Here is a 13,905-nt window from a genome sequence, read left to right as displayed (position 1 = left end):
TGCCAGCCAAAGCACAGTAAGTTGGCTATTTTTGGCTGCTGGCTGAGGACCTGCAGATGTAGCTGGAGTTGGCGAAAAGCTTTTAAACATTTCAACATTTCTCACTCCCGCTTAATGACTGCCGGGCGGACATTAAACGCTTGTTGGCCGCATTAGGATTTCCGTAATGCAGTTGGCAGAGCGAGGCGAGCAGCACTTCACCACCACCTTCTGCTCCTCATCCTCGCCCCCCATTTTACCCATTTACCCAGTTGGATGCGAGTTGCAGCTGCGAAATTCACTCTGAAGAGCTTTTCATTCGCAAGTGTTGCCCGAAAGTATGCAACGAGTTGTGCCAACAATGAAATTTGACTGGCGAAACTCCCAAGGACACCCCCACCCAAAAGTGGGGGCGTGGCGTTGCCTTTCAGTGCAAAAACGGTAAGAGCCTTGGCCACAGCATCCGATTGAGGAGAGCTGCGATAATGGAGACATCTGTTCAACAATTTTAAGGGGATCCTGAATGGTGGGGGTATGGTTTAATAAGGAGCTTAAGCAGAACGTTGCACAATTTTAGTTAAAATAAAGATTGTTTAGCATTTATTCAGTAATTATGAAGTTGAACCACAAATCTTATTAATCACTTTACATTACATTATATATAGTAATTGCTGTTCTAATAATAAATATGAATAGAAACAAAACTAAACTAAAAATCTAAACTAAATAAATTTAAGTTTTAAGTTTTTTAGCTATCTAGCCGTTGAAAGCACTTGGATCAAATCTGCAATCAAAGTATTTTGCAAATATGCATAAATAAAATTTGTTTGTTTAAATCTTAAAATATGGTGATAGGGGGAAATGGTCGAAGCTGGAACTAATTGGCTGTTATTAGTTGGCATTAGCTGAATTTAGCTGAATTTGGATGGGGCTCCCTCTGCGATGTTTTGACAACACTCCTCCACTTTATACACCGCCATACAGTTATGTACTAATTAGACCATACAACCACACCCCTGCACACGAAGTCAGCTCAGCCACAAATACACGCACACAAGGCTCGCATTCATCGTGCATAACAAATTGAGGGACCACCTTTAATTGCACTCCCATATATTCGCCATTGCTTTTCCACCTGCTCGTCCATGTCCTGCTCCACCAGCTCCTCCTGCTCCTTTCTTTGTGTTGCAACTGCCAAGTGGCTGGCACTTCACCACTAACGAATTGAAGGGAGGGTCGGGGGGAGAATTAGAGCAGAAGTCATGCGAATGCAAAGCACGTAAAAAAAAACTCGAAAAAATATTATCAAACAAGAACGGTAATGTTGGTTTTGCAAAACCGAATCTGAGAATACCTTTGCAGATTGCCTTAAATTTTCAATGTATCTGGGTTTTAAAGTTGGCGTACTCACATTCATAATAAAAAACAACGAGTAAAAACAAGCGTAAAAATATTTCCATGTATAATATTGAATATTGAAAGGATTTCTGTGGTTAAAATTTATAAAGAAGAAGTAGACTGACATTTGTCCCACCTTCCCTTTGTGCTGTTGCACATAGGAATATCCCATTCCCATAATACTTTTTGTTTCAGTTCGAGCAGTTTTTTGTAAATAAATTATACCTTTCGTAAGAGTATAAAGACACACACAAAAATGTTCGCTGTTATTATTTTACTTGCGCTGGCTACATACACATTATTTTGTTGTAGTTTTTTGCCTTTGTTGTTGCTGGCTGCTGCTGTTTCTTTTCTGTATTATTATTATTTTACGCGCATGCATAAATTCCACCGAGAAGCAAACCGAGTGCAGTAAAGAAGGAACAAATGTTGTTTGTTTGCCTTATTATTGCAGTGGAATGGCTGGGGGAATTATGGGGCGGGCGGATTCAGGGAGTTGAGATGGGGTAAGCTAAGGAGATGGGGAGGTGGTGAGTTCCCTTTACAGGTGTATGTTATTGCAACAGTAAACACACAAAGCAAACAACTACAAGGACATAAAAGTTGAAATTAAAGAAAAAACTGTAGAGGTGGAAAGAGGGGTAAAAGGTGTGGCTGCTTGTTAGTCCGACAAACCGGAAGTGACTCACATACACCGAGCGTTTACGTTAAACAGCAGATTCAAGTGTAGTGCAGCTTTTGTGCTTTGTTTAGGCCCTTTGTTTTTACATTCGTACCTTGGCCAAACGAGAAGCAAAGAGGGGGAAATGCTGGGGAAAAACTAAATATTACCCGAAACAGTATCCATTTCCACACTCCAATTATCTCCAACTAATGGGTAAATATTCCCGATTTTCGGTGGATAAATGTTTTGCAAATTTTGTAAATTTCATTCACAAAAACCAAAACCATCATAAACTGACTCTTGAAATAGGAACTACACAATTGCCCATCGAGATAATTGAGTGGCCTCCGGAAGAGAAATGGTGGTGGCGCCCTGCTGGGCCCATTAAAACGCCGTTAGTTTTCAGTTTTCCCGAGCCGGAATTTGATGCGCTCATTAGCATCGAGTGACCCTTGGTCAAGGGCCCGTTTCAACAACAGCAGCTTCTAATTGGAAGCACCCTCTTAACAAGAAGATGAATGGGCAAATGGGGATATCCAGTTCACACCAGGATAGGGGCACCGTTGTAGCGATTCTGTTTCAGATCCTTCTGCCTTGCCCAGCCATTAGCATTTCCGAACAACCTGCCAGTTCGAACAGTTCGGCTTAAATTTCTGAGTTGTAACTGGTACTAATTGGTTTTACAACCTTTTGCTGCGCATATTTGCTAAATTGATTGATTGATGATGACCTTTATTGTTTTCCCGTAAATTCTCTTTAAATATCAATCATTGATTTAAACAAAAGTTCAACCTTTGGTAATTGTATTTATGTGTACCAAGAGTTAAGCATTTAATTAAGTCTCTGTCTCTAACAGATCAATTAAATTTTAAATACCTCTTATTTTTAGTGTGAATATATAAAAATCATATGGAGAGAAACAAAATATGGTTTTCTAATGGTTCTCAGCTAAGTGTTTGCACACCAGGCTTAAGCGTTTCCCACAACACCTCCAAATTCTTTAATAAACTCACTCATAAACACACACACACACACACTGGCTTGGGCACTAAATAAATAGCAATAAAAGCCGAAAAATAACCAGGTTTACGGCGGCGACTTCGGCAGCTGCTTTTGCCGCGGTTGGATGACTGCCTTTAGCTCTCCGGAGTGCCCTTCAGGCGTTTGTTTTGCCGAAAGGTTGGCCACTGAACAGAAATTACCCATACGCCGCGTGGGCCGGTGATTGAGAACGATGAGAGACACATACTCCGTTGAGGTACTGTGCTTCAGCACAATGCTCCCGTTTTCATAAGCACATAAATCTGAAACTTGTGGATCATAAATAAGCTGCTCGTTCACCGGAAATGGGAATACCATGGCTCGCAGGCAACTGTTCAAATTAAGTCGGTCTCTGCGGTTTGTACGCCACTTTAAAATGCATTAGAAACCAATAAACCATTTTGCTTTAGCCCACAACCAAAACATGTACGATCTTTTGAAATATGAAACATACTTAACTAAAAGTTGAGAAGAGCCAAAATTCAATTTTTAAAATAAAAATGGATGAAAATCAAATCGAAAAATATTTAAATTGAGTATGAAATACTTTGATTAACTAATTTTTTTTACCAGTTTACACATAACATAAAATAATATCAGATAGGCCTTTACTACATTGCATTTTTGTCTATTGATTGCAGGCACCCAATAGCAGAGACATGCCACCCACCGAACTGAGGAGACTGGTCCTGGGCGTGGTTATCGCCACCGTGGTCCTGGCGCTCGGAGCTGGAGGAGTCCTGGGCGAGAGCTCGTCCACCTGCGGACCCAACTTCCCGGCGGCTTGCAGCTGCGGCAGGGAGTTGTACGAGAGCGAGACGCAGTACGTGGTGAACTGCACGAACGCCGGACTGCGGAACACCAGTGTGCTGGAGTTCATGCCCGACCAGGTGGAGGTGCTCATCTTCACGGGCAACCGCATCGCCGAGCTGCCGTGGAATGTCTTCGGCAGCATCAACGACTACAAGCAGCTGCGCATCGTGGACATGAGCAGCAACCACATCCGCGAGATTCGCGGCAAGAGCTACCACCATGTGCCGCGCGTGGAGCGACTGATCCTCAACCACAACAATCTGAGCATCTCGCGGTTCGACGACGAGGTGAACCACCACCATCCGCGCGTCTTCTCGAACTTCATAAACCTGCAGAGTCTGCACCTGACCGATGCCTTCGAGGACAACAGTTCGCCGCAGCTGAGCGAGGATCTGCACGACATCTTCGTGAACAGCCAGCTGGTGAAGCTGCAGAAGCTGCATCTAGAGCAGAACGAGATCACGCACTTCAAGGACCGCAACGTCTTCTGCGACCTGCCCTCGCTGCGCGACCTCCACCTGGGCGACAACGAGCTGCGCGACCTCAACTTCGAAGTTCGCTGCCTGAACAACCTGCGCTTCCTGGACCTGGAGCGAAACAAGTTCGGCTTCGTAAAGCCCAGCGATCTGCGGGTGCTCAACGAGCTGGAGAATCGCCCCAACCGCACGGCCAACCTGATCGTGGACTTCAACCTGAACCCATTCGTCTGCGACTGCCGCATCGCCCCGTTCCGCACGTGGATACCCAGCACCCGGGTGACGGTGCGCAACAAGGACAGTCTGATGTGCTTCCACTCGCCGGGCCGCGTGGACTCCTCGCCCGTCCACCTCCTCCAAATGGACATGGGTCAGTGTGCGGACGACATTGCCGCCGCTGCCACCATCCTGAACACCGCCGAGCAGGAGCAGCGCTACGGGGGCGCCGAGGCGTCTGTCCAGCCGCAGGCCCACATCAGCGGACACACGGCCACCCTGATCTTCCTGCTGATCGTGCTGAGCATGATCCTGCTCGGACTGCTGGTGGCGCTCGTCTACGTCAGCCGCGACAAGTTGAAGTACATGATCACGCCGGTGTTCGACAATGTGGCCAAGAAGGTGCAGTACACATCGATCAAGGACGAGGACTGCCCGGAGGTGCACGTTTAGAGATCACAGAACCATACTTCATCCACAGGATCAACACAAAAAGAGAAAGGGAGAGGATTGAAAGCCCGGTTTTCAATTAAAAATCCGATCAAAAGTTAATGCCATTCGAGTTCTAAACATTTACTCACATTCACAAGTTCCTGCCCCCTAAATTTTCTAAGGATTTTTTATGGATTTCTTCAATAGAAATTGTACTTTCTGGCTAAAGCAATAATTTTAAAATTATAAAACTTTGAAACTAAAAAAAAATTGATCGGATTTGAACCCGAAACCGGGCCCATTAACCTCAGTTTCGTTTTTGCCATTCGCGTTACGCAAAACGTGTGCCATTCACAACAGACGGGGATGAGAAAAAGGAGATAATTGGATCACTTTAACATATAGTCCTAACCCGAATCAGGACTCCAGCCTCTTGTTTCGTAGTACTTAAGCCAATTGTTGCATTTAACAACAGATGGAATGTGGCCGCAAAAATTACTGCAACACAACCAACCACATAACACGGACAACACACACAATTTCGTTAGTTTAAGCGGTTTTCTAACTTAACCTTAAGTCAGTTATGCGTTCTATGATTTCCACACAAAGAAAAGGAATCGTACGAGATGAGAAGAAGGCAAAGCGGGCCTGTAACAACCGATTTGACCACACATATATAGTGACATATATATATAGAAACAGACACATATATATACATGCATATATCGTAACAAACACTTTAGTGTTATCTGTGATTTAAGTTTAGTAGCTTTACTTTGTTAAAACTCTGCAGAACGAACATTTAAAATCGAAATTGGTCAAATAAAAAATTCAATTCTTTTTATAGCATAACAGATAATTCTATACTTAAAGATATGTAAAATGTTTCGATGCTTAATATGTTATTAATCAAATAATTTGTCAATTATACTAGCTATACGATGATTTCACCTTTGATTAACTACCATTAACAAGCATTTTTTATAAATAAACTTTTGAAAAATAAAAGAGTACGAATAATTTTTTGTGGGATTATTAAAGGATAACTTTTGAAATTGTAAATACTTGAACATTACTTTCAAAAGAAATTAATCTTCGCGGTTATTTGTTAAGAACTTGAATTTCGATAGGTGGTTGTTATCGGTGTGTGCCACTATTTGAATCGCGATATTAGCAACAGCCCTGGTTTGACCTATCGATAACAGTGCCCACAAGATTCGGTCACTTTCCAACACTTCTTATCCCGCCGCCCAAAAAAATAGTAAATATATTGTTTACTTTGTGAGTTCCATTTTTTATTGATACATTTTTAGGTTTCTAAAAGAAAAGGCAAATATATCATAGTACGAACAAAATATGGTTCGTATCTAATTGAATTTTTATCAACGAGCTTTAGAGTCAAGGTCAAGGTTGTAACCCAAAAATGATCGTGAAACTTACTTTCGTTGGAAAACGTTATCAGTAGTTTTCAAATTAGAAAATCTATATCAGCATCGAACAGCTGGCGGTGTTTAGGCTTATTGCAGCTGTTTTTAGGTGGATTTTTTGTTTATTTGCATATTACAGTGTGCAAGTGTGTGTGAGCGCTTTAAGCAAAATCATATTCGCGTATAGATATTCCGCTAGTCTAATCAGAATTCAGTGTCATTATGCAACCTCACCGCGCACTGCAGGGCTCCAGCATTTAACTTCAACAATTGCATTTAACCAGTGATATTTTATTGTTACAATTAAGATCATTCTACAGGCACCCAGACAGGCAAAGTGCGTGCTTATCGCTCTATAAACCGACACGCGGTGATAAGAGAAAGGGAACATTCCAATACTAAAGTAACCTTGTTACAGATGCTCCGCCGCTGTGGATTGACTTTATCCGCTGCCAAGAGAAGCTTGCGAGATCAGTTCCGGTTTCAAATCCAACGCCACCAGCAAACCGCCAGCAACATGGACAAGTTCGATCTGCCCAAGAGACTGCAAGGCAGCACGCCCAGCGTCTGGAACGAGTACATTGCCCTGGCCATGCAATACAAGCCATTGAATCTGGGCCAGGGATTCCCCGACGATGCCGCGCCTGAGTACGTGACCCACTCGTTGGCGGACATTGCAAAGGACGAGAATCCTCTTCTGCATCAGTACACTCGTGGCTATGGGCACGTCCGCCTGGTCAATGCCCTTTCAAAGTTGTACAGCGGTCTGGTCGGTAAGGAACTGAATCCCCTCAGTGACATCCTGATCACCTCCGGCGCCTACGAGGCGCTCTACTCCACCATCATGGGACATGTCGACGTTGGCGATGAGGTGATCATCATTGAACCCTTCTTCGACTGCTACGAGCCTATGGTAAAGATGGCCGGCGGAGTGCCCCGCTTTGTTCCCCTCAAACTGGTACGAAGTCCCATAGATAACCAAGAATAGTTCCCCCATTTAAATGTCCAATTTGTAGCGCAAGACGGAGGGACCCATAAGCTCCGCGGACTGGGTGCTGGACGATGCCGAATTCGAGGGTCTGTTCAACTCGAAAACCAAGATGATCATCCTGAATACACCCCACAATCCCATTGGCAAGGTCTTCAATCGACAGGAACTGGAGCGGATTGCCGAGCTGTGCCGCAAATGGAACGTGCTATGCGTCTCGGATGAGGTGTACGAGTGGCTGGTCTTTGACGGAGCGGAGCACATCCGCATTTGCACGCTGCCGGGCATGTGGGACCGCACCATCACTTTGGGATCAGCGGGCAAGACCTTCTCCGTGACCGGCTGGAAGATCGGATGGGCCTACGGACCAGCCCAGCTCATCCGCAACCTGCAGATGGTGCACCAGAACTCTGTGTACACCTGTCCCACGCCCCTGCAGGAGGGCGTGGCGCGCAGCTTTGAGATCGAACTGGAACGTCTAGGCAAACCGGAGAGCTACTTCCTCAGCCTGCCACGCGAACTTAAGCAGAAGCGGGACTTCATGGCCAAGTTCTTGTCCGAGGCAGGCATGCGACCCACCATTCCCGAGGGCGGCTACTTTATGCTGGCCGACTGGTCGCCACTGACGGACAAAGTCGATCTGAGCTCTGAGCCTGAAAAGCACCGTGACTACAAGTTCACCAAGTGGATGACCAAGAACATGGGCCTGCAGGGCATTCCGCCCAGCGCCTTTTACAGCGAGTCGAACAAGCATTTGGGCGAGGACTTTGTGCGGTACTGCTTTATTAAGAAGCAGGAGAACCTGGACAAGGCAGCCGAGCTACTCAGCAAATGGAAATAGTCGACGGACAATAAACGAATTTGTTTTCAATTGCTTTGTTTATCTCTATCGGAATGCAGCTCCCTAACCTGGGTGTTATGTAACCAAGGGAGGGAAACAACCAAGTGCTGGTGTGGTAGCCTTACTCCAATCTCCATTTATTATTAATCCAACAACATGTTCATCCGCACCATATATGTATGGGTAGCTAGTGTCGCTGTACTGTGTGTATTATCGTGTGTGTAGTGTGTTTAAACTAGTTCAGCAGAGTGCTGCGCTTAGGCATCGTACACGGACTTCAGGGCCAACTCGGGCTTGTCGTAGCCCAGCTCCTCGATGGTTGGGATGCCCAGCTCCTGCAGCGTGGGAGTGATCTTCTCCAGCAAGTAGGGATAGAGGGTGGCCTTCTGGTCACCGCACTTGTCCTTGCATCCCTCCAGCCACCTGATGGCCAGGGCGATGTCGTTGACGCGACGGGTGGCGCGCAGACCGGCCTCGATGATCTTGGGGCTGGGCACCAGATCCATGCCCAGCAGGTCGTTCATGCCCTTACGGATCTCCCAGCCGTCGATTCCGTCGCGGCTGAAGTACTTCTCGTAGCGCTTATCGAACTCCTCCGCCGATTCCTCGGTTCCGTGCAGGCAGCGCACGGCGGCCACGCGCGACGATGTGCCGACGAGGCTGCCGCGGAGGGCCGATGCCAGGTTACGGGCCGTGATGCTCAACATGGCTGCGTTTTAGGGCGAAAAAATGCTGTTTAATTGCAAAAATTTGGTTAAGTAACAGCTCGACTCACTTTTCTTGTTCTTGCTACTTTTCACACGGGTATGACAGATCTGAGAGACGATGGGCAACACTGGTGGGCCAGGGATAGGCAAATGCCGAATGACAGGATCCGGCAGCACTGGCATACCAAACACTTGTCACCGATAGTTGCAGCAAACAATCGATAAAAAGTGTACCACCGCTGATTAACCATCTCTTTCATCTCGACGCGTGCTCTCCAAAACCAAACTCTCTGAAAAATCGTGTGTTATAGCCGATCCGGATAAAGCACAGAAGATATAACAAGTTGCAGCAGTGCAGGAAAAGGTAACCCCATCGAACCGCCATCAAGTGCAGCTTTTCCGACCGTATATATTGCGTACGAGACGTGCGAATTGACATGCGCGATTAGGGGTGACTAGAAATCAAGATGGCGTACGCGGTGCAAAAAAAATAGGAAGCAAGCGTCGCACTCGAGAATCACCGGTTGAAAAATCGCATTTTCACAGTTTACATTACTCAGAACTTGTCAACTGATCGAACAAACTATTCCCCACCCACATCCGATATCTGATACAACCGGCTTATCCCTATTCGCAGACAAAGAGCGAGCGAAAAATGGCAAACCCCGACGTGCAGTTCAACTACGGCCAGCAGGGCAATGGCGAGAACTTCAACGACGACAGCAGCCAGCAGCAGGACGACGACGACCAGTACGACGGGGACGGCGGCGTGAAGATCGAGAATGTCGGCGAGAGCCCCAAGTTCGTCCGGCTGCGCGGTCTTCCCTGGTCCGCCACGCACAAGGAGATCCTCGACTTCTTGGAGAACGTGAACGTGACCAACGGCTCGGCGGGCATCCATCTGGTCACCAGTCGCGTGGACGGCAAGAACACTGGCGAGGCGTACGTGGAGGTGGCAACCCAGGAGGACGTCGAGGAGGCGCGCAAGCTGAACAAGGCCAGCATGGGCCACCGCTACATTGAGGGTTTGTTTGCCACACACACGCACACACGGGGGTTGACTGTACATGAAATAAGCCATGGCAATACGGCTTACAAGTATAGGCCTATATTAGCCACAATCTGCCTTTACTTAAATGTTAACTTTTTGTATTACTCTCGCCACAGGCTGTATCTTTTGTCAATAGTTCTACAATGAAGTGAAGAAGACTTATCTGCACTTTATAGTTTGCCTTAACCATTTTCTTGGTCTGTCTCTGTTAAAAGCTTGATTTTCATTAACTTTATAACTTAAACGTTGGTGCTTCCTTTATCTTTATATCTTATCGGGTGTTATATACAAATATAAGTATTGGCGGGAACTATCAATGTGATTTTGACCATTTGTCATTATAATCATGTTGCCGTTTTCTATTGCATTTTTTTAAAATTGTTTCTGCATTAAACATTTACGAGTTTCTATAGATAACTTGACAAACAGGCAAAATAAAAAAGTGTTTGCCAACACAATTTTTCTCATATTTATTTTCTGTCTTCAGTCTTCACAGCTACTCCCAAGGAGGCCAAGGAAGCCATGCGGAAGATCAGCGGTCACGGCACTGCCTTCGTTGTGAAGCTTCGGGGTCTGCCGTATGCCGTCACCGAGCAGCAAATCGAGGAGTTCTTCTCCGGTGAGTGTCCAAGCTCTGATAACCATTTCATACTAGTAGGCGCAAGGAGCAAAGACAGTGGTTGACCGCATGTATTTCCTTTTGCACTTCGTTGAGATATGGCCTACGGTCCCCTTTCATCTACACCTTTCATTCAATTACACATGCTAAACAGTACATATTTTCGGGCAACGAATTGCAGGCCCTTGCATTTGTGTAATGGGTTCGGCGGTCCACGCAGCTCCTTCCAAAGTCAACGGCTGAGAGTTGACGCGGTCACGTCCGCTTGTCCGATAAATCATTAATTCATTGGTCACATAACCCAGTTTACTTGGTTAAATCAGCGATCATTATTCACCCTTTTCAAACTGAGCCTCCCACGTCAACGAGTTACAGGTGCTGAGTTTTGTAATACATTGTGGTCGGGGAATCTCGATTGCAACATTATCATCTTGTTTGCGGATCGTGTTTCGACTGCAACACACTTTTTATTTAACAAACTGCTGGTTCCGTGAGCCTGCTAAAGTTCTGCCCTGCAGGAACTAAACTATACCATTTATCAACCTCTGTATTGCTGTTTCTCTTTCTAAGCTTAACCTTGCATAATGTATATATATGAAATCTATATATTTGTATAAATCTTTGTTGGTTATCGTCATGGGCAGGGTTGGAAATCAAAACGGATCGGGAGGGCATACTTTTTGTTATGGACAGAAGGGGTCGTGCAACTGGGGAAGCTTTTGTTCAGTTCGAAAGCCAGGACGACACTGAGCAAGCCTTGGGCCGAAATCGGGAAAAAATTGGGCACAGGTGGGTTTCTAATTCATCATATCTTCTACAACCAAACAGCTGAAATTATAATATAAAGTGGTAATCAATTTTGAACTTGTTGAAACAGACAAGAAGAAATACAACACCAATTTCCATAGATTATTCACTAAATACAAAACTATTTTGATCATAAATAATTTCTATTTCAGTCACCGACAATCACATTAGCAATATAGCAATAATTTCCCATAGCTACGGGTCTGGTGGGGCTCTTAATACTTGTATAAGCGCCAGCATGTGCTTACTCTAAAATTGTATAACCTTGAACAGAGTTGTTTTCATTAGTCTTTATAACCGATATTTTTGTATATGTCTCATTTGGATTTTATTTTTTATATTGTATATGAAATAGTTAAACATCAAAAGAAAACACCACCGACCCTAGCATATTTAAATTGCAACTTTTAAAATACATCTTTTCTGCTTTAATTCATCTAGGTATATTGAGATATTCCGTAGCTCAATTGCTGAAATGAAGAGGGCCACAGGTGCCGGTGGCGGAGTCGGAGGACGCCCAGGACCTTATGATATTCGTGATCGAGGAGCCAATCGTGGTGGCAACGATTTTAACGGAGGTCGCAACGGTAAGACTAGTTATAAGTCATAAATAACTAAATTAATGATGTTAAATATATCTCGGTACCTACACTTTGAGATCTCTATATTGTTAATCTACCAAATCTCAAGATACGTATATTATATTTATTAAATAGTTTTTTTGTTTTGCTTATAAGAATCAATGTTTTATTAGAATTTGTACTCATATCATAATAATATCACTAAATATTTAAAAGCAGTCTTATTTTCGATTGAGCAATACATAATATTTCCTCCAAACTTCTATTATTTCCGCTTTATTGATCATTTCTACTTTTTATTATTCTTTTTCCACTTAAAGATTGGGGCAACAATGGCAACTTCGGTGTTGGTGCTAACAACATGTTGGGCTTCAACAACCTGCCAAGCTTAATGAACTCAGGCAATTTCGGAAACAACCAAGGTGGAAATAGTGGAAATTTCGGGAATAACTCTGGACCCAGCAATTTCGGCAACTTTGGTGGCGGAAACAATAATGCCGGTGGTGGAGGAAACTCTGGAAACTTTGGCAACAACGGAGGCGGTGGTAACGGTGGAAACTTTGGAAACTTCGGCAACAACGGTGGCGGAAACTTTGGCGGCAACAACAACGGCGGCGGAGGCTTCAACAGTGGAAACAACTTTGATTCTCCAGGAGGCGGCAATAATTTTGGTAACAATGGTGGCTCCAATTTTGGCAACAATAGCGGAGGGGGCTTCAATAACGGCGGCAACTTCGGCTCGTCAACTGGCGGCGGCAATTTCGGTCCGATCGGCGGCGGTCGCAACAACAACAACAGCGGCAACTTTGGAAACTCTGGGTTCGGAAACTTTGGAGGTAACAACAATAATGGAAACGGCGGCTCGAACTTTGGAGGAGGCAACAATGGCGGCGGTGGCGGCGGCTTCAACAATGGCTCAAACTTTGGCGGAGGCAACTCCGTTGGAGGTGGTGGCAACTTCGGCCCCATTGGCGGAGGTCGGGGCAATGATGCCGAGCATTATACAATCCATATGCGAGGACTTCCGTACACTTCCTTTGAAAATGACGTCTTTAAGGTGAGTTTAAGGTTTTGGAAAAATTAAACAATTAACAACCTGCTGAAAAATATTGTTTTAAATTGAATACTAAAAAATAAATATATTTTCAGTTTTTCGAACCCATTCGGCCCGCTAATGTGCGCATCAACTACAACAAAAAGGGACTCCACAGTGGAACTGCTGATGCCTACTTCGACACCTACGAGGATTCACAGGTGGCCATGAAGCGACACCGAGAGCAGATGGGCTTCGCGCTACATTGAGTTGTTCTACGACGGAAAGACCCGGGGTGGAGCCAGTGGACCCAACGGGGGTGGTAATGGTGGCGGTGGCGGCATGGGCAACAATGGCGGCGGGGGTGGCAACGGTGGCGGCAACTTTTCGCGGCGCATCTAAAAACTTCCATAGTTCGATTACATTGAAATTAATGTAGACGGTAGACGCAAGTATTTCATAAAATTATGATGGAGCCGAAACTGTAAACCGCTACGGTATCTTTACAACCACTTAACTATCAAACTGATTTCAGACAGAGACAATTGGTCGGACTTAGAAACCACTTTTCTGATTTTAAGCCAATGTAACATCAAGAATAAAGAGCACACTCTTATTTAAGTACTTTATTCTCTAGAAATTTCAATCCTAATATTTAAGTTTCAATTATAACTTTAGGTTTTTCTAAAATAAACTTTTGTTTTTACATGAAACGAAATACCGCTTTTGTGTTCTGTGTTTGTTATATTTACACTTGGAAATAGGTTTTATAACTCCCGGAAATAAAATTTATTAATTTTATACTGCGAAAACAGAAGAGGAATAACGTGGA

The 13,905-nt window shown here is 44.7% G+C and overlaps 4 protein-coding genes across 10 annotated transcripts in view; 3 read left to right on the top strand and 1 right to left on the bottom strand.

Annotated features, from left to right (window-relative positions):
- The window catches only part of LOC128252536 (trophoblast glycoprotein), a 41,552-nt gene extending 36,260 nt beyond the window's left edge, over positions 1 to 5,292 (top strand). For all 3 annotated transcript variants that reach the window (XM_052980341.1, XM_052980323.1, XM_052980332.1), the window contains one exon: positions 3,724 to 5,292. In XM_052980341.1, the coding sequence (XP_052836301.1) occupies positions 3,742 to 5,040 (1,299 nt within the window). In that variant the 5' untranslated portion in view covers positions 3,724 to 3,741 and the 3' untranslated portion in view covers positions 5,041 to 5,292. The remainder of the gene's footprint in view (positions 1 to 3,723) is intronic.
- A 914-nt stretch (positions 5,293 to 6,206) lies between these two features.
- Positions 6,207 to 8,305, top strand: LOC128252654 (kynurenine aminotransferase). Of its 5 annotated transcripts, none has more exons than XM_052980563.1 (3): positions 6,207 to 6,300; positions 6,865 to 7,404; positions 7,463 to 8,305. In XM_052980563.1, the coding sequence occupies exons 2-3, from the start codon at positions 6,865 to 6,867 to the stop codon at positions 8,273 to 8,275; spliced, it is 1,353 nt and encodes a 450-aa protein (XP_052836523.1). In that variant the 5' UTR covers positions 6,207 to 6,300; the 3' UTR covers positions 8,276 to 8,305. The 5 variants fall into 5 exon arrangements, with proteins under 5 accessions (XP_052836523.1, XP_052836543.1, XP_052836515.1 ...); XM_052980583.1 differs by having other exon boundaries at positions 6,240 to 6,280; XM_052980555.1 differs by having other exon boundaries at positions 6,255 to 6,378.
- Positions 8,306 to 8,380: 75 nt separating this feature from the next.
- On the bottom strand, positions 8,381 to 9,190 carry LOC128252668 (cytochrome c oxidase subunit 5A, mitochondrial). The gene is made up of 2 exons (XM_052980608.1): positions 9,051 to 9,190; positions 8,381 to 8,984 (listed from the first exon to the last, which is right to left on the bottom strand). The coding sequence occupies exons 1-2, from the start codon at positions 9,163 to 9,165 to the stop codon at positions 8,533 to 8,535; spliced, it is 567 nt and encodes a 188-aa protein (XP_052836568.1). The 5' UTR covers positions 9,166 to 9,190; the 3' UTR covers positions 8,381 to 8,532.
- Positions 9,191 to 9,193: 3 nt separating this feature from the next.
- Positions 9,194 to 13,791, top strand: LOC128252644 (heterogeneous nuclear ribonucleoprotein H3). Its single transcript, XM_052980543.1, is given in 8 exon segments — positions 9,194 to 9,346; positions 9,620 to 10,007; positions 10,521 to 10,652; positions 11,297 to 11,441; positions 11,901 to 12,046; positions 12,361 to 13,097; positions 13,190 to 13,327; positions 13,329 to 13,791. Coding segments are annotated over 7 exon segments (1,815 nt in total). The 5' UTR covers positions 9,194 to 9,346; positions 9,620 to 9,637; the 3' UTR covers positions 13,476 to 13,791.
- The last annotated feature ends 114 nt before the right edge of the window (positions 13,792 to 13,905 follow it).

Source organism: Drosophila gunungcola, chromosome 3R (genome assembly GCF_025200985.1).
Source record: "Drosophila gunungcola strain Sukarami chromosome 3R, Dgunungcola_SK_2, whole genome shotgun sequence".
NCBI classification, from domain to species: domain Eukaryota; kingdom Metazoa; phylum Arthropoda; class Insecta; order Diptera; family Drosophilidae; genus Drosophila; species Drosophila gunungcola.
This window is presented reverse-complemented; position numbering and strand designations above follow the sequence as displayed.